Source organism: Oreochromis aureus, linkage group 5 (assembly GCF_013358895.1).
Source record: "Oreochromis aureus strain Israel breed Guangdong linkage group 5, ZZ_aureus, whole genome shotgun sequence".
NCBI lineage: Eukaryota > Metazoa > Chordata > Actinopteri > Cichliformes > Cichlidae > Oreochromis > Oreochromis aureus.
Window position 1 is genome coordinate 33,510,867 of NC_052946.1, and position 16,585 is coordinate 33,527,451.

General features: G+C 41.1%; 1 protein-coding gene across 2 annotated transcripts in view; it reads right to left on the reverse strand.

Annotated features, from left to right (window-relative positions):
- slc12a5a (solute carrier family 12 member 5a) overlaps positions 1-15,792 on the reverse strand; it is a 186,314-nt gene extending 170,522 nt beyond the window's left edge. The window contains exons 1-2 of one of the 2 annotated variants that reach the window (XM_039612342.1): positions 15,772-15,792; positions 8,334-8,744 (exon numbers count right to left, since the gene is read on the reverse strand). In XM_039612342.1, coding sequence (XP_039468276.1) covers positions 8,334-8,502 — 169 coding nt within the window. In that variant the 5' untranslated portion in view covers positions 8,503-8,744; positions 15,772-15,792. Of the gene's footprint in view, positions 1-8,333; positions 8,813-15,771 lie in introns of those variants that run through there. The other variant, XM_039612343.1, reaches the window with a different exon arrangement.
- Between the last annotated feature and the right edge of the window lie 793 nt (positions 15,793-16,585).

Below are 16,585 nucleotides of genomic sequence, written 5' to 3' on the forward strand. Positions count from 1 at the left end.
ATACATACAAAGAGGAGAACTGAAACCAAGTTTTAACAAAAATGAAACTGTCCACTGAAACCACTATCTGAGCTTTTCATGTTTTGTTTTTTTAGCTTTTCCCCCTTTGACCTACCTTTCAGCCAATAAGCATTCGAACAAAACATCCCAACATCCCCAATAGCCTAGGCATGTTGGTTTTTTGACGACTCCACACCCAACGCCACAACATGTCGACAACTATTTGCAAAGCTCTGCATATGACAAATACACAACAATGCTAGGCACTTGACCTGTTGTTTTGTGGTATCTTTTTTTTGAAAACTTGAGTTTGGTCATTTGGCCTTCACAATCTAGATTCTTCTTGAGCCAGACAAAATGAATAAGAGATGGATCTGACTACATTGTAATGACTTGTCAATCACATTGTTGCAAAGCCTAAAATAATACTATACCACTAAATTAACTTCATGCTTTATTAAATAAGATTACACTTTCTTTAACGTTTGACTTCTTTTCAAAACCAAAAGACTTAGCCTATGCTGGCCTTGGCATTGTTATCAATAACAAATATAGAATACTGCCAGCTATGTGCTTTGTCATCAATGTCTAGGTCTAGTCTGGGTAATAATGCCATGTAAATACATATAATACATACTTTTCCAGACATTATACGATGAAGGCGTATTCAAAAGTTCAGCGGTGGGATTGAACAATAAATAGGCTTTAACCTGCAAGATCCCTAGTGGTTTGTGCAGTGATGGGCTATCAAATCAGGTAGAAGAAAAATACCACCGTTTGTGCCATGGGGTTATTGGGTTTTGTTCTGTGAATTTGTCTGCTGTGTTAACAGTGCTCCGTGTCACTGCTTCTGGACAGCATTTGCCTTGAGGAAACAGAACACCGCGATACAGATTAAATCTCAGCCAAATCAGCCTCATGAACCAAAACACTGACTACAAATTGAGTTACGGTTATAAACGTCATATGTCTGGTTTTTCTGCTACATTACTTAATACATTAATAAAACGTGATGATGAGCACATAAACACACAAACAGTTTCGACTGAAAACCTCAGTGGTGATGGCTGAGGAGTGCATCAATGAATGATTGTGGTTTATAAAGAGACGACCCAGAATAACTATGGACACTCATAGTATCTCTCTCTACATATATACAGACATATAAAAGACATAAATACACACACACACACATATACGTATACACACACACACACACACACACACACACACACACACACACACACACACACATATATATATATATATATATATATATATATATATATATATATATATATATATATATATATATATATATATATATATATATATATATATATATATATATATATATATATATATATATATATAAACACACACCCCTAGGGGAAGGAATTTTTTAATGCTGTTTTAATACTGTTTAATCCAGGCAGTTACGTTGATTTTGCAGAAGGATTTATGCTTTAACTGCGATCTCAAGGCTCCTGTACTCAATATTTTCAGATTAAATATGAATCAAATGATTGTGTTTATGTAATGTGCAAGGTGTAAGAACGCCACAGATAATGACCACTCACTGTGCTTACTGTCTTTCAGCCACTTGTTTTGTATTTACAGTCCACAGCTTCACTCTCATAAATCTCATCAACCCTGTTTCCAACCACAAGCAGCTGTTTTATAAGCAAAACAAGCTTTGATTACCCTTCTGTACACTACCTGATGTCAAACCAAATAACAGGAACAGAGCGCTTCAAACAGCACAAGCGAAGCTGTAGTCAAAAAAGACAATGTTGCCAGTGTCTTTCGACACAGATAAGTTTGAAACATTGCAGGGATTAACCGAGTAACAAGAAGCCACGACAGCAAGGCTAAAAATGTCAAATCTTTCTGAGAGCTATCAAACCTCAACTACGCAGTGCTATCGGAAGACATATAATAAAATGTAAAAATTGCTCATATGCTCATATTGTGAGTTATTATTAAAATGACAACAGTTAATTTTTGCTGATCATTTCTCTCTATCATCTAAGCCAATCACAACAGGGATTTCCAAATCCACCAGGACTGTCATCTATCACTTTATTAAGTGACTGTTTAATCAAATTTATAGAAAAGTGACATGTGATATTTACAGTTATTGCATTAGTTATCTTCTATTTAATGTTTGACCAGTTTAATAGGCTCACTGAAGATAACTATCTTCTATTAGTTATCTTTAGTGAGCCAGTGTTTGGCCAGTTTAATTATGAAAGCAACTTTAAATCATTTGATCTAATTTACATTTAAATTACAGATGCATTGACTGACCAACCAGTGACCAGAATAGGGTAATTTCCAGTGTTGCTGGCCCTAACAAGTAGTCTACTGGTGTGACAAATTAGAAGCTGGTCCATTACATGCATGTGAAGACACAGCATGTGCATACACTCACAAGCTAAACTTGTCATTGTCCTGGGTCACTGATACAGTATTTTCAGTTTTGGTTCTTGTTAGTTGGTTCCTGAATATTTATTTTCTAGTGCCTTTAGAGCTTGTTATTTATAGTTTTTGATTTCTGGTTTATTTCTGTTATTTTCCCTTCATGTCCAGTGTGCACTAAATTACAAGCGTAATAATTTTCTCATCTTATCTGCAACTGTGCTGCAGTTTATGGTTATATTTTTTTATGTATAACTATTTTATCTTTATCATCATCAACATATGATAAATTCTGTGTGGTGGAAGAGTCATATGATGCATGAAGCGCCTCTTTTTAGGTGAATATACACAGAGCCTTAAGCAGAAATGCCAGCAGAGAAAGGTGATAATCACCGTTGTGATACCGGTTATCTCCATTGAAGGTTTTTAGGTCATGTCATGTCAAGCCAGCTAGTGCAAAAAAAGTCTGCCTGTGTTACACTATGATCTGATGACCATCTGATCACATTTACCTTCAAACAGCTGAACATGGACGTTTTAAAGAAGCTAACGAAGACTAAAGTTCAAGTTAGCACAGCTCAGAGCCAGCAGATTGTTTGCCTGCTGTGTTGATCATGCTCTCATAGTGTGTCATTACTTCTGGACTGCATTTGCTTAGAGAGAAACAGAACACCATGACACACATTAAACCCCTGCCAAGTCAGCCTTATGCACCACAACACTAAAGACATGAGACTGGCTTATAATTTGGTCCTTTGCTGGGAAGAGCCAAAAGATCAAAGCAGTTATGATTAACAACTGAAAAAAGAAAATGGGTGACGTCCTGTTATCTGCTGAATTTATAATCATATTGGAAAATGATTTAAGCACCTTACATTTTTTCTAGCATATACATATATTGAACCTGCTTTTTGTTTGGAAAATAAATCAGGTAAAGCTGGGTGTACAGCATCTCATTTTCAGTTCATTATTTGCACCTCTTTCCAGTAGCAGAGCACTTTACTTTTGGATGTTTCAGTGAGAGAAGATCCTGTAACTTGGTGCAGTTTGGGAAAAATTCCAAAAAGTTCACTGATTTCTTTTATAATGAAAATAATATTTTGCATTGAAGGAAAGTTGATTTTGTAGTCAGGTATATTGGAATAGGATAATAAAATTGCTTTTAATTTGTATGATTTGCTAATTATGTCTACTATCAGGCATTACAGGTAGCTCAAGAAGCCATTTTTTCTGAACTGCAAGCAATACTGCAGATTATATTATGTGCAAGTGTGATTTCAAAAATCTTATCAATAAATGTGGGCTTCTGCTTGGCCAGACTCTGAGCTTCAAGGTCGCTTTGCTTTACCATCTACTGTGAAAAGACCAGCATATCATGAACCTATCTGCAGCCCATTCCACTGAACCAAACAGCTTTAACAAAGATATATCTCTTCACAGGGCGGCAAGGTCAAGGATAGAGAGGGCACTTGGCAGCCAGATGCAAACTGTCCTTCCTTCTGCAGCCAAACTGACTGGCTGAGATGACCAAGCTCAAATCTTCCTCTGGATCAACAGAAACAGGATCATGGGTGTAGGCCAAGGGGGAAGAATTCAGATACTGCTTTGGTCACCAGTTAAAAATAACGGTAAGTCCAAAGAAGTTGTAGTAGATGGTAGAATTATAACATAGCAAGAAAATACCAACAAAGGCATAATTACATTGACAGATTCAAACCTGCAGGCCTATGCAAAACCCATTTAATTCTTTTTTGCATATCCCTTGAAATAATTATATGTATTCCTCTGTTTCAGCTAAACTATCTCTTACACTCACAGACAAACTGTCATGATCTTCCAGCGCCAGCAAATGTGATACAAACTCACATGGTCAATATGGGATGCACAATAGCTTCAACAATAAGATACAAAGAAAGAAAGAAATCAGCACAAATTGTCATATAAAAAAATCAATTTAGGCATTTTTCAATGTAACATGAAAACTGAATGAAATATTGACAAAATAATTCACAAAGAAAACAGATTAATGAAGCCCTTCTAAGAATTTATGGTTAAGTTACACCTGAAGTAAAAAAAATTCCCAGTCATGGTATATAAGTAAAACAAAATAATTTTTTAAACTATTTTAATTATTTAGAGGAAACTTTTCAAAGTTTGGATAATCATCATAAAAACAGCTTGTTCCAGACAGAGTATGACCTTAGGGGCTGCACCAAGCCCAATATAAGAGAAGTATTATTTTGAACTGTGAAACATAATAGTACTTTAATAGAGTCCAAAAATAAAATTATGGAGGCAGAAAGAAAGAAATTGAAACTCTATTAAAGGGAGTGTTCTCCCATTAAAAGTATATTTAAAACACTTAGCTGGCCTGATTTTCTCTACAAGGTCACTTCAGAGCTTCAGAATGCTCAATGTAAAGATACTGAGCCCTTAATTTTAAGCAAGGTCCCAAAAAACATGCAAACATCTGCCCAAGAAAGCATTGTTCCACAGAGTACAATGCTAAGAGGTCACACAATGGACCTTAAAACCTTAAAAACCATCAATGACAAAAAATATCACAAAGAGAGACCTCAACATGCCAGGATCAGAGCATCTCATGGGTAGATGGTATATATAGATCTATATATCATGAGAGAGACCACAAACCTACCCCTGTGGTACACCATACTTCACAGATGCAAATAAAGACATACAGTAGCTGTTTATTTGCTCAATTTGTCTGATATTGGGAAAAACTATGTGAAGGCTGTATGTACTGGATATCCCCCATCACAATGGCGGTAAACTTCCAGTAGCTGGGTTTCTTTGAAGCTGACTTGTACTGATACTCATCCACAGTGAGTGCAGTTGGAGTACTTACAAAATACGAACTAAGAAATATTGAGATGGGATCAGCAGCAAAAAATAATTTTAGTAGAGGTGCAAAAGTTCTGTAACATGGCTTGAATTCCTAAAAAACACCAGTCTCATGTTGTGGGTCCATTTTCTGTGTGTCAGTAGCTACCTAAATTGGTTAGCTATTGTGTGTATGTGTGAGTAGTAGTTTCAATTCAAATTAACATCTGAAAAAGTCAAAGTTAGACCAACAAATAGCATTCCATGAGGTAAAATTACTGTTTTTGTGAAGAAAGTCAGGTGGCTTTGATGATGGCAAATTCCTATTGTGTTTTCACCAAATAGATGAACTTGAATCAACTGTAGTGCTGAATGTATACATTTAAACTGTGTAGACAAAAGGACAGCAAAGGTGGGGTTTCATGTATATAAGAGTGAAGTGAGAGAGAAAAGAAGTAAATACTGGCACAGCTTAATGGAAGAAATACTTTATGTAATGCAGATATTAAAATTTATTGTTTAAAAGGGGTACCATCTCATCCTAGTCCTATGAAACAGGCACTGTGATACAACCACCCATGGTCTCTTTTGACAATAATTTCTTCTCATTTTGCTTCTCTTTTGCACTGCTGCAAAAGAGCAGTGGAGGTTGAGAAATTAAAGATGGTATTTAGTATGTTAATTAGACGTGCAGGAGGTGGTTAGTATCAGGTTAAAATGTAATACTCTTGTAGATTCAATAATGTTGAAAGAAAATTCACATAAAAACTGAACTGGAAATACGTCAGAATAGTGTAATCAGAATCAAAATCTCATTTGTTGCCAACTACTTACACAAACAAGGAGTCTTAGTGCCATACAATACAACGACACAAAAAAAGAAAATATAAGTACTTACAGAGAAGGGGGGACGTGTGAAATCTAAGTGTGAACATCATGTGCAAAGCACTCGACTCAGTCCAATGAGTCCAACGTGCAATGTTTTTATAGCGTACGTGAGTAAGTACATGTGTGCTAATGTAACATATTAATTATAAGGAGACAGGGTGGGGGTACTAGGCTTTGTTAAGTAGTCGAACTGCTGACAGAAAGAAACTGCTCTTGCAATGTGAGGTATTGGCCCTGATGACCCAGAGCCTGCTACCAGTATATCACCAGGGTGAGAGGTGTCAGCAGCAATCTTTCTTGCTGTTTTGACTCTGAGAGTTAATAGAAATGAAGATTTTTGGAAACAAAGAACATGCTACAACCCAAACTGTGGCCTGAAAATTAAGGCACAAACTGAACCATGGCTTTAGAGAATCGTTACAACCCTAGTTTAAAAATATATTAATACAGCTTAAATGTCAATATACTGTAGAGCCCAGCCCTACTCACAGGTTCAGCAATGTTACAACAGTTGTTTTCCCAGGAGAACAAACATGAACAGATTGATTTCATAACGGTACCTGGTAAGACAGAAAACATTTTACTGTGAGACCATTTCTAAGCCAACTCTAGTGAAAATGTACTGCATCACCATGGCAACCAGCAAAATGGATGCAGAGATACCAGTCTCAGCAAGGTGTATCATTAGGGAGAGTCCTTAAATAAAGTGATCCTTGTCTCTAAAGGAAGTAGACTGTGAGATACATTACTACTGACCAGTCTGTCTGTCAAGTGAAATGACTGTCACATACTGGGGCACACACACAGGAGTAAGTGGCCAGTTCTGAGCCACTTGTAGCAATATTGGGAGAAACTGGACTGGTAGTTAAAACCATTCATTCCCAATTGAGGAGGCAGCTGGTTTCACATATGTATAAACATGCCAATGCTACTGAACCTTAGCACACCAGGAGTGATGTAAAGACAAAAATGTCCAGGATCAAAGCTAATATATGAACTAAAAAAGGTAGTTACTCAGGTAGTGATATAGTTAACCAGCAAGTGCCAGAACTGAGAGTACAGACATACATAAAAAAAACTGAATTACAATGTACTATGAAAAAAAAATTAATAATTAACTCTCTATTCTAAATGGTGTTTCCACACTGCTGCTCGCAGCTCTTCAAAAAGAATCAGGCTGAATGCCAAAGTAAGGCTACAGTTCTTTGAATAAAGTGGAAGCTATTCTAGAGCTCCAATAAAGCCATTTAAAGGGAGTCTGGGGAGCCTGGCCAATTAATATGAAATGTCATTAATGCAGCCTTACAGAGTATGAAATGTATTGATCCATTTGCAGATAAATCTGCATTTGCACTTGACTGGACGTGAATCATTGTACTTTTTGTCATTCTAATCATTGGTAATGGTAAAGGCCTCCATTCCTGGACAAATGGGGATTTCCATTTGTTCCGCACTGCTGTGTTTGATTCACACAAGGACTGAGGGGACCTTGATTCTTTCATATGGGCAAACTGGTGACAGGACTTGACCACTTTGGCACAAATTACAAGGAGACAGAGCTGGAAGCAGGACTACTCTGGGCTGCATTGATGGAAGTGGAAAAAAACAACTATTCTAGAAAGTGAAAATAGTAAAAGAGAAGGTTTAATGCTCCATATTAATCATAATGTCCTGGGTTTTACCAGCTAAATTATCCCTAATCTTGGGAACAACTCAATAAAAAAGGAAAGAACAATTACTAGTTCATTTATCTAGAGATAAATTCTATAAAATGCACAAGCACATACCCTACCTCCTGAACTGAGAAGGTACTAGATTACTTGCAGTGCAGTTATATGCTGTGGGAGGGGAAGGAACATGCCTGAGACATACAAAATTTAGCAGGCCATATGATAATAAGTCCCAAAATGCTTTGTTTTCTGTCTCACACTGCATGCATCTTCCACTATTTTGAACAATGCATGCACCTGTAACATCACAATTGCTGAAGAAAAAGGACAGCTGCAGGATTTGCTGTACGCGCCTCTGTTACTGACCAGACGGTGCCCCGAGGGGTTATTAGGAATTCAAGTCACACACAGACAATGTGGTGTCACCAAGCAGCAGTCAAGCATCAGGGTTGCTAGCATAAAGCGTACAGCTAACAAACAGGGTGAATGAAGCCGGCTGGAGGATCTCCTTACCTTTCAGCACCAGCACCGTTTCAGTACCAGCTGCAGTAGCAGCCTGTCCCTCCGCGCTGCTGCTGCTGGTCGGGGGCTCGTCTCCCTCAAACAGCTGGTTCACCTCCCCCTGCATGTCGGAGGGGCGCCGGTCGCCGTCGCTCTTGGAGACGGTGAACCTCTGGCTCATGGTTGTCGCCGGTGAGACAACAGTCGGGTCTTCTTGTCACGGTGCGGGGTGACGCGGACGGATAAAGATGGTCAAAATGCCCTCACCTGTCTGGTTATAGTAGTCCACAGTTACAGTCTATGGAGTTTACCTCCTACTACTCAGTGCTGGACGAGCAGCCGCTCTTTGTTGGTCCATTAGATGTGTAATACCGAGTGGACCATCTCATCAACCGGTGTCTGCTGCTGCTGCGCACCTGGGTCCTAAAGCCGAATTTTTCTTTTAATAAAAACAGCAAACGTAAATAAACATAGTAATGCACGAGACATGATGATTACGATTTTTTTTTAATGAGCTGGTATTTTTACTTCTCCTCATGTTATTATATTTTTTCCTATATATAACACTGAGATCAACGCAGCTCTTTGTCGCTCTAAATTGGCCGTTGCTGGGCAACCAAAAATCAGTCTCTGAACCAGCTGTGGTAATGTGCTGTAAAGTTGCGGGGATTTTTCCTCAATAATCATCATACCGCATAAGGAAATTAGAAAAGATACAACAAAAATACATTTCCAGCACTACTAGGATTTTTTTTAAGTTGGATCATTTGCACCCGTTTGCTATAAAATAACTTAATGAGAGAGATATATTTTGAGCAATGTATGATAAAGGCATTAGTCTTGCTGTTATTGAAAACACATGATAAAGAAGGCATAATTTTAACTTCTCGCTTTATTTTGCACCAGGAAGCATCATACCAAACACACTGTCAATGCTGTAAAAGCATTGACAAGATCTGCAAAAACTGAAAACTATTAGTCTTCCCACAGAGCAGACCTGGAGGATGATCTTGACACATAATGGAACAAAAGACAATCAACATACAAATTCCGTTCAGTCCAGTTCAACCAAATCACCAAAACAGCTGCCTCATGGCACTCTGTATTGAATTGAATTGAACTGATTTAGCTTCCCCTGACCCTAAACATTATTAAAACAGCGTAGGATCATCACGACGGAAGATGGAACAAAAGGCAATGCAGAAAGGAGAGCTTCCAAAGAACAGCTCTGAATGCCTTTCACGAAGTCTGGAGAACTATTCCTGGAGAGTGCTTAGAGTTCAGGCAGCATATACTGCACCCTAACTTCTGAAGACTTATTTCCTCAAATAAACAGTAACTTCATATATGACCATTTTCTAAACGAGCCTGTGTTCTCAGTAGCTTTAAGTTTAATTTAACATTTGTGTTATATTTTCTTTTGTGAATTATGGTACCCTTTAGAATAAATTGGATTATCACACAGGGCAAGTTTTAGGGCAAAATTGTGTCGTGGTTAGTGTACCCAGTCACATTGTTTTCATGATAGTCAGCTTGAATCTGAAACTATTTTACAAGGAAGTGTTTTAAGTGTCTTAAAGGAAAATATCACTTTAAAAAAATTGTCAGCTGCTGTATTTTAAGGCAAACCTTAATCTTTTTCTGAACATAACCAAGTAGTTATATTGCCTAATCCTAGCCTAAAAAGTTATTACGAAGGTATGAAATCTGTCACGTGTATGATATGAACTGTCTTCTCTGCTGAAAATATAAACTTTCCTGACTTTTAAAAGCAAAAAGAAAATATTTTGTGAACATGGACATTGATAAGTACTTGAAAATTTGTGTTTAGGATCATAAAAAATAAATGAAACACACTGTGATCTATATCCATGGTATGATAAATGCATGCTAATACTATATTATAGCATGCTGTGTCCTTGGCTTGTAAAGATTGACTTCTGCTGGAAATCTACATCCTAACCTATTTATGGCAGTAACGTGAAACTACTTTGGTCCCTACACCACAAACATCACGCCATTCAAGTCGTTGTGGTGCACTGACCGGACTTGTAGTTTGTTCCGTTATTTGAGGTTATGGATGTTATTTGACTGGAGGCATAACTCACAGACACACGAGACGCACCATTACTCCAAGGAGTGTCCTTTATTATTTTTCATCCCCCCCAACAACAACAACCCAGCAGAAACGTTCCTACCTCTTAGGGATGGAGTAGACTACCCAACCCTCTACCTGAGTGTGGGGATTATTCTGCCCCATAGCTCACTCAGTTCCTAGCCCTATGAGCAAACATAGTCTTTCAGATATGCTGGAGGCCTCCTAGACCTGGGTGGGATTTGGCTCCCAGCTTCAGGAGTCTGCTGGCTGGCCTCCTGTGAGATAGCGTGTGGAACCGACACACTCTGTGCAGCTGGAACAGAGTTCTCAGGTGAAGCCTCTGGTGGACCGACAGAAATCTCCGGTGCCCCAGGTGTCCGTGTAAGATGGTAACGGTTTCTTCTCAGCGTACCCTTTGCTGTCTCTACAATGTAGGACCTCGGTGAGCCTGCCATGGACACGACTGTCCCTCTAGTATCCATGTCTGAGACCCACACTTTGTCTCCAGGATTGAGCTGTAGCATATCATGTGCTCTATGTCTGCGGTTGTAGTTTTGTCTTGTTTTTGTCTGTACGTTTGTTCTATAGCTTTGAGCATGTCTGTGTCAGTACCTGTTGGATGTAGCTGTGATGGGATGACAGGAATAGCTGTCCTTATCCTCCTACCCATGAGAAGCTCAGTCGGGCTGTAGCCATTTGCCAATGGAGTAGCCCGGTATGCCATAAGGGCGAGATAAATGGTAAATGGCCTGTATTTGTATAGCGCCTTACTAGTCCCTAAGGACCCCAAAGCGCTTTACACATCCAGTCATCCACCCATTCACGCACACATTCACACACTGGTGATGGCGCACTGACAGAGGCGAGGCTGCCAGACACTGGCGCCACCGGGCCCTCTGACCACCACCAGTAGGCAACGGGTGAAGTGTCTTGCCCAAGGACACGACGACCAAGACTGTCCAAGCCGGGGCTCGAACCGGCAATCTTCCAATTACAAGGCGAACTCCCAACTCTTGAGCCACGATCGCCCTTATCTGGCGATAAGGATCGCCAGACTTTTTAAGAAGACTTTTGATAGTCCTGACTGCCCTCTTGGCCTCCCCATTGCTCTGAGGGAAGTGGGGACTGGTTGTCTCATGGCTAAAACCCCATTCCTGTGCAAATCTTTTGAAGGAATCAGACGAAAACTGAGGTCCATTATCAGAACAAACCCGCTCTGGTATGCCATGAAGTGCAAAGATTGATTTACAGTGCTCGATCACTGCCTCTGATGTTGTAGATGTCAGTTTGGCAACTTCGAAGAATCTGGAAAAGTAATCCACAATGACCAGGTACTGTTTATTCTCTATCTGGAACAGATCAGTTCCAACCATGGCCCACGGTCTTTGTGGGAACTCTGTAGGTAGCATGGTTTCTTTGTGGTTAGTCCGTTCACGGCAGCAAGTGTCACAGGTCTCAATCACTTTTATCAGCTCACTGCTCAGGCCTGGCCACCAAACAGATTGTTTAGCTCTCTCTGCATTTCGTTATTCCTAGGTGTCCCTCATGTAGTTTAGACAGAATGTCTGCTCTGAGTGATGTGGGAATCACTATTCTGCTCCCATAAAGAAGCAAACCATTGTGGACTGTGAGGTCACCTGAAAATGGCAGATAAGGCTGGAAAACCCTTTTCAATGCAATACTTATTTGGCCATCCTTCCACACAGAACTTCTTCAGCTGGCTTAGAATGCTGTCATTGTCCTGATGTGTCTGGATTTCTCTGAGTCGTGGCTCTGTGGCTGGCAGACTGGCTATGACGGACTCCACATACAAGTTGATTTCTTCCTCCGGCAAACCCTCAGTTGTGTCACCTACAGGAGCTCTGGACAGTACATCTGCTGTTGCAATGTCTCTACCAAGAACATGAGATATAGTATAAGAGAACCTCATCAATCGCATGCGTAGACGTTGTATACGAGGTGGAAGCTCATCCAGGCCCTTGGAGCCAAGCAACGAGACCAGAGGTTTGTGGTCTGTTTCAATGTGGAATGTTTTCCCAATTAGGAACTCTGTAAACCTCTCACAGGCCCATGTTGAAGTGAGGGCCTCTTTCTCAATTTGAGCATATCGCTGCTCTGTCGCGCTGAGAGCTCTTGAAGTGTATGCTACTGGTTTCCACCCTAAATCAGCGTGCCGCTGGAGAAGCACTGCTCCCAAGCCATACGAAGATGAATCAGCTGATACGCACATTTCAGCATTTGGATCATACAGAGCAAGCCCTGGGGGTGTTGTCAGTTCTTTTTTGATGCCGTCGAAAGCCTGCTGCTGCTGTGGCCCCCATGACCACAGGTTGGACTTCTTCAGCAGATCTCTTAGGGAGTGCGTTTTTTCCGCCAGGTGAGGAAGGAACTTTGCTAGGTGATTCACCATGCCCAGGAAGCGTCTCACCTCACTTATGTTGCTGGGCTCATCCATGGAACTCACGGCATGCACCTTGTCAGGATCTGCGCTAATCCCCGATGCCTCAATGACCTGCCCCAGGAACTTTATCCTGTTCTTGGAGAACTCACACTTGTCGTTCAATGTTACTCCAGCCTCCTGCAGTCGAACCAGTGCTTTTCGCAGTCTCTCATCATGCTCTGCCTGTGACGTCCCCCAGATGAGCACATCATCCATCTGGCAGAGGACTCCTTCTAAGCCCTCAAGAATGCGTGCCATCCGTTTCTGGAAGTGTTCTGGGGCCGATGAGATTCCAAAGCACAGACGATTATAACAATACCGACCAAAAGGTGTAATAAAGGTCGTGAGCAAAGAAGAGTCCCTGGATAAGGGAATCTGCCAAAATCCTGCATTGGCATCCAGTTTTGAAAACACTTTTGCTCCTGCAAGCTGTCCTAGTGTGTGTTCGACTGAAGGGAGTGGATGTTTCTCTCTCATGACATATTTGTTTAGTTCAGTGAGATCGCTACATATTCTCACCTTGCCTGTGCGCTTAGGAACCACCACCATAGGCGCACACCAATCAGTGGGCTCCTCCACCTTGGAAATGACACCCTGCTGCTCCATCCGGTTCAGCTCTTCTTTAACCTTTGGTAAGAGTGGAAGAGAGATTCGCCTAGGGGTCGAGAGGGAAAACGGCTGTGCCCCTGGTTTCAGAACAATATTGTACTCCCCTTCCATTTTGCCTAAGCCGCTGAAAAGCTTGGGGAATTCTTGTTTGACAGCATCAATAGAGTAGAGCAAAGTCAGCAAAGAGTCACAGAAAAGAAGATCAGACACCAGCGAGGGAGGATAAGAAAGACAGACGCAACAACGTTGTCATCCCCTATGTAGCCGGTGTATCAGAGAAACTCAGGAGAGTTTTCTCCAAGCACAACATCCCAGTGTACTTCAGACCCAGCAACACACTCAGACAGAAAATGGTTCACCCGAAAGACAAAACTCCAAAACACAGACTTAACAACGTGGTGTATGCTGTACAGTGCAGCGAGGAATTCCCAGACCTCTACATTGGAGAGACCAAACAGCCACTTCACAAGCGCATGGCACAACATAGAAGAGCCACCTCCACAGGACAAGACTCATCAGTCCATCTGCATCTTAAGGATAAAGGTCACTCTTTCGAGGATGCCAACGTTCACATTTTGGACAGAGAGGACAGATGGTTTGAAAGAGGAGTGAAAGAGGCCATCTATGTCCACTGTGAGCGACCATCTTTGAACAGAGGCGGTGGTTTACGACACCAACTGTCTGCCATCTATAATCCAGTTTTGAGTTCCCTCCCCAGACGCCTTAACGCCCACTCACATCCTGGGCCATCTGACCTCAGGAATTCACATGACAAGGTGGGGCCAGGTTTCACAATGGGCTCACCCGAAACCCTGGCTGATTAGGTCCCACACCCGTTTTCACACCTTGGCTCATGTTTAGAGGATTAGAGGATCACCAGGGGGTCCTTTGTCCCTCTTTGGGGGGATACTCCCACTGGGTTTAAATCTGGGACTCTCGGCCATTTGACCTTAGAACTGAAGAAGCTTCTCGGATGAGAGGTGAAACGTCTTCAAGCAACTTAAAGAAGTCCAGACGCTTTTCTTTGCAAACTCCTTTGACTACGATGACCTGGATGACTGAGAACCTTCACAGACACATCAATAGAGTCTAAGCTGATATGATTCACTCTGGCAACCAGCTGTAGTGCCACTGCATCATGCCCGCTCAGCAGTGGTGTGCATAAACCCTGTCCCTCTGGGACTGCTGTGACATCTGCTCCGGTGTCGATTTTAAAGAGTGTGTTGCATTTGTCCACATTTATCTCTGTTACCCATGGACTCTCTTTGGTTTCCGCAGAGAGGGAACCCAAGAAAGCGACCTCATCATCTGTATCGCTGTTCTCTGAAACTGTTGCAGCACTGACCTCACACAGTTTTTTGTTTCTGCACATCCTGGCAAAATGTCCTTTTTTCTTACAGTAATTACATGCAGCTTCCCTCGCGGGGCATTGTTGAAGATTGTGACCTTTTATGTCTCCACATCTTCTGCATTGTGTCTTTTTTTCTTTCTGTGTTTTGGCGGTGATTTCTTTATGTAGCGGTGTCAGCTGCTTGGGACGTGCCCCTTCTTGCCGTTTAGCATGGACGCGGTTCAGTTGTGAGTTGGTAATATCCATTTTAAAGTTAGTGTTTAGCATCTCTTGTTACTTCTTTACAAGCTCACTTTGTCGGGTTCTGTTAAGCGCTTTCTCTAGCGTTAGTTCTGGATCCATTTGTAGCTGTTCTGACAATCGTTTGTCTTTCAGACCTACGACAAATCTGTCTCGCACCATTTCGTCATGCAAAGTCCCGTATCCACAATGTTCTTCCAGACAATGCAGTGCAGTATGGAAGCTGTCGACTGACTCACCCGTCTCTTGTTGGTGCTGGTTAAACTTCGCTCGCTCAAATATGATGTTTCTGTGGGCTACGAAGTGAGCATCCAACCTCTTTTTAACGGTCTCATAATCGCTCGCCTCTTCGGGAGTCCGGTGCAGGGATACCAATATGTCCTCTGCCTCCTCGCCCATAGTGTAGATAAGGGCGTTCACTTGATTTTCGTCCGCTTGCGTCTCCAATCCAGACGCGATGCGAAATCTGTCAAAACACTTTATCCATTTGGTCCAGTCGTCGGACCTAAAAGTGAACTTCTCCGGCGGGGTGACTTGAAACTGACTCATGACGTCACGTCTCTTCTCGCGCAGCTCCTCTGTGGCTGACCTTTAACCTGGCACCGACGCCAAAACCTTTCACTTATGCCCAACTAACGTTTCCAGTTGTCTTCTGACACCATGTTCCGTTATTTGAGGTTATGGATGTTATTTGACTGGAGGCATAACTCACAGACACACGAGACGCGCCATTACTCCAAGGAGTGTCCTTTATTATTTTTCATCCCCCCCAACAACAACAACAACCCAGCAGAAGCGTTCCTACCTCTTAACATTTACCTGATACTACATAGTTAAATTTCTCAAGAGGTGCACATCAGGTTACATAGAAAGCTGCAGCAGGATTTTAATGGGTTTTTTGTTATGGCGTAGATCTGACACGGAAGTACAATTCACGTCAGATCTACTTTAGTTTAAAAAAACCCAAGAAAGCAAGGAACAAGACAAACAGTCATCCCATTCATTTTCCTCTTATGGTCTACGGCCATAAGCTGGTTTCTCCTTAACCGATCTCAAAGCCCTGCCCTCAAATTGGGCCATATTTAAGTATTTTTCTCTTTTGGTCTTTAATTTGTGTATTTTTTCCCCAAATTGATTATTTTATGTTGTAATCTAATGTATTATTCGCCATAAATTCGTCCTGCTTTGTCAATCTATTGCGTTGTTGTAAAGTGTTGGTGGATTTCATAAAACTGGTGTGTATCGCGCCACCATGTGGCGATGAAAGGTTAGGCAAGTAAGCAGGACGTGAAGTAAAGGTTTTGTGACCGTCAGTTTATAATTGTTTTAGGTGTAATATCAGGAAAATGTAAACGTGGCTCCAACTGGAGATATTTGTTTTTTTAGTTTTTGGTTTTGTTTGGAATAAAAAAACCTTTTTTTTTTTTTTTTTACTTTTTACATCCTCTTCCTTTTTCTTTTTTTCTTTTTTGCTACCAAATTATGGAGGACACAAGAGCCATGTTTAATGTTTAATAGCAACAGAA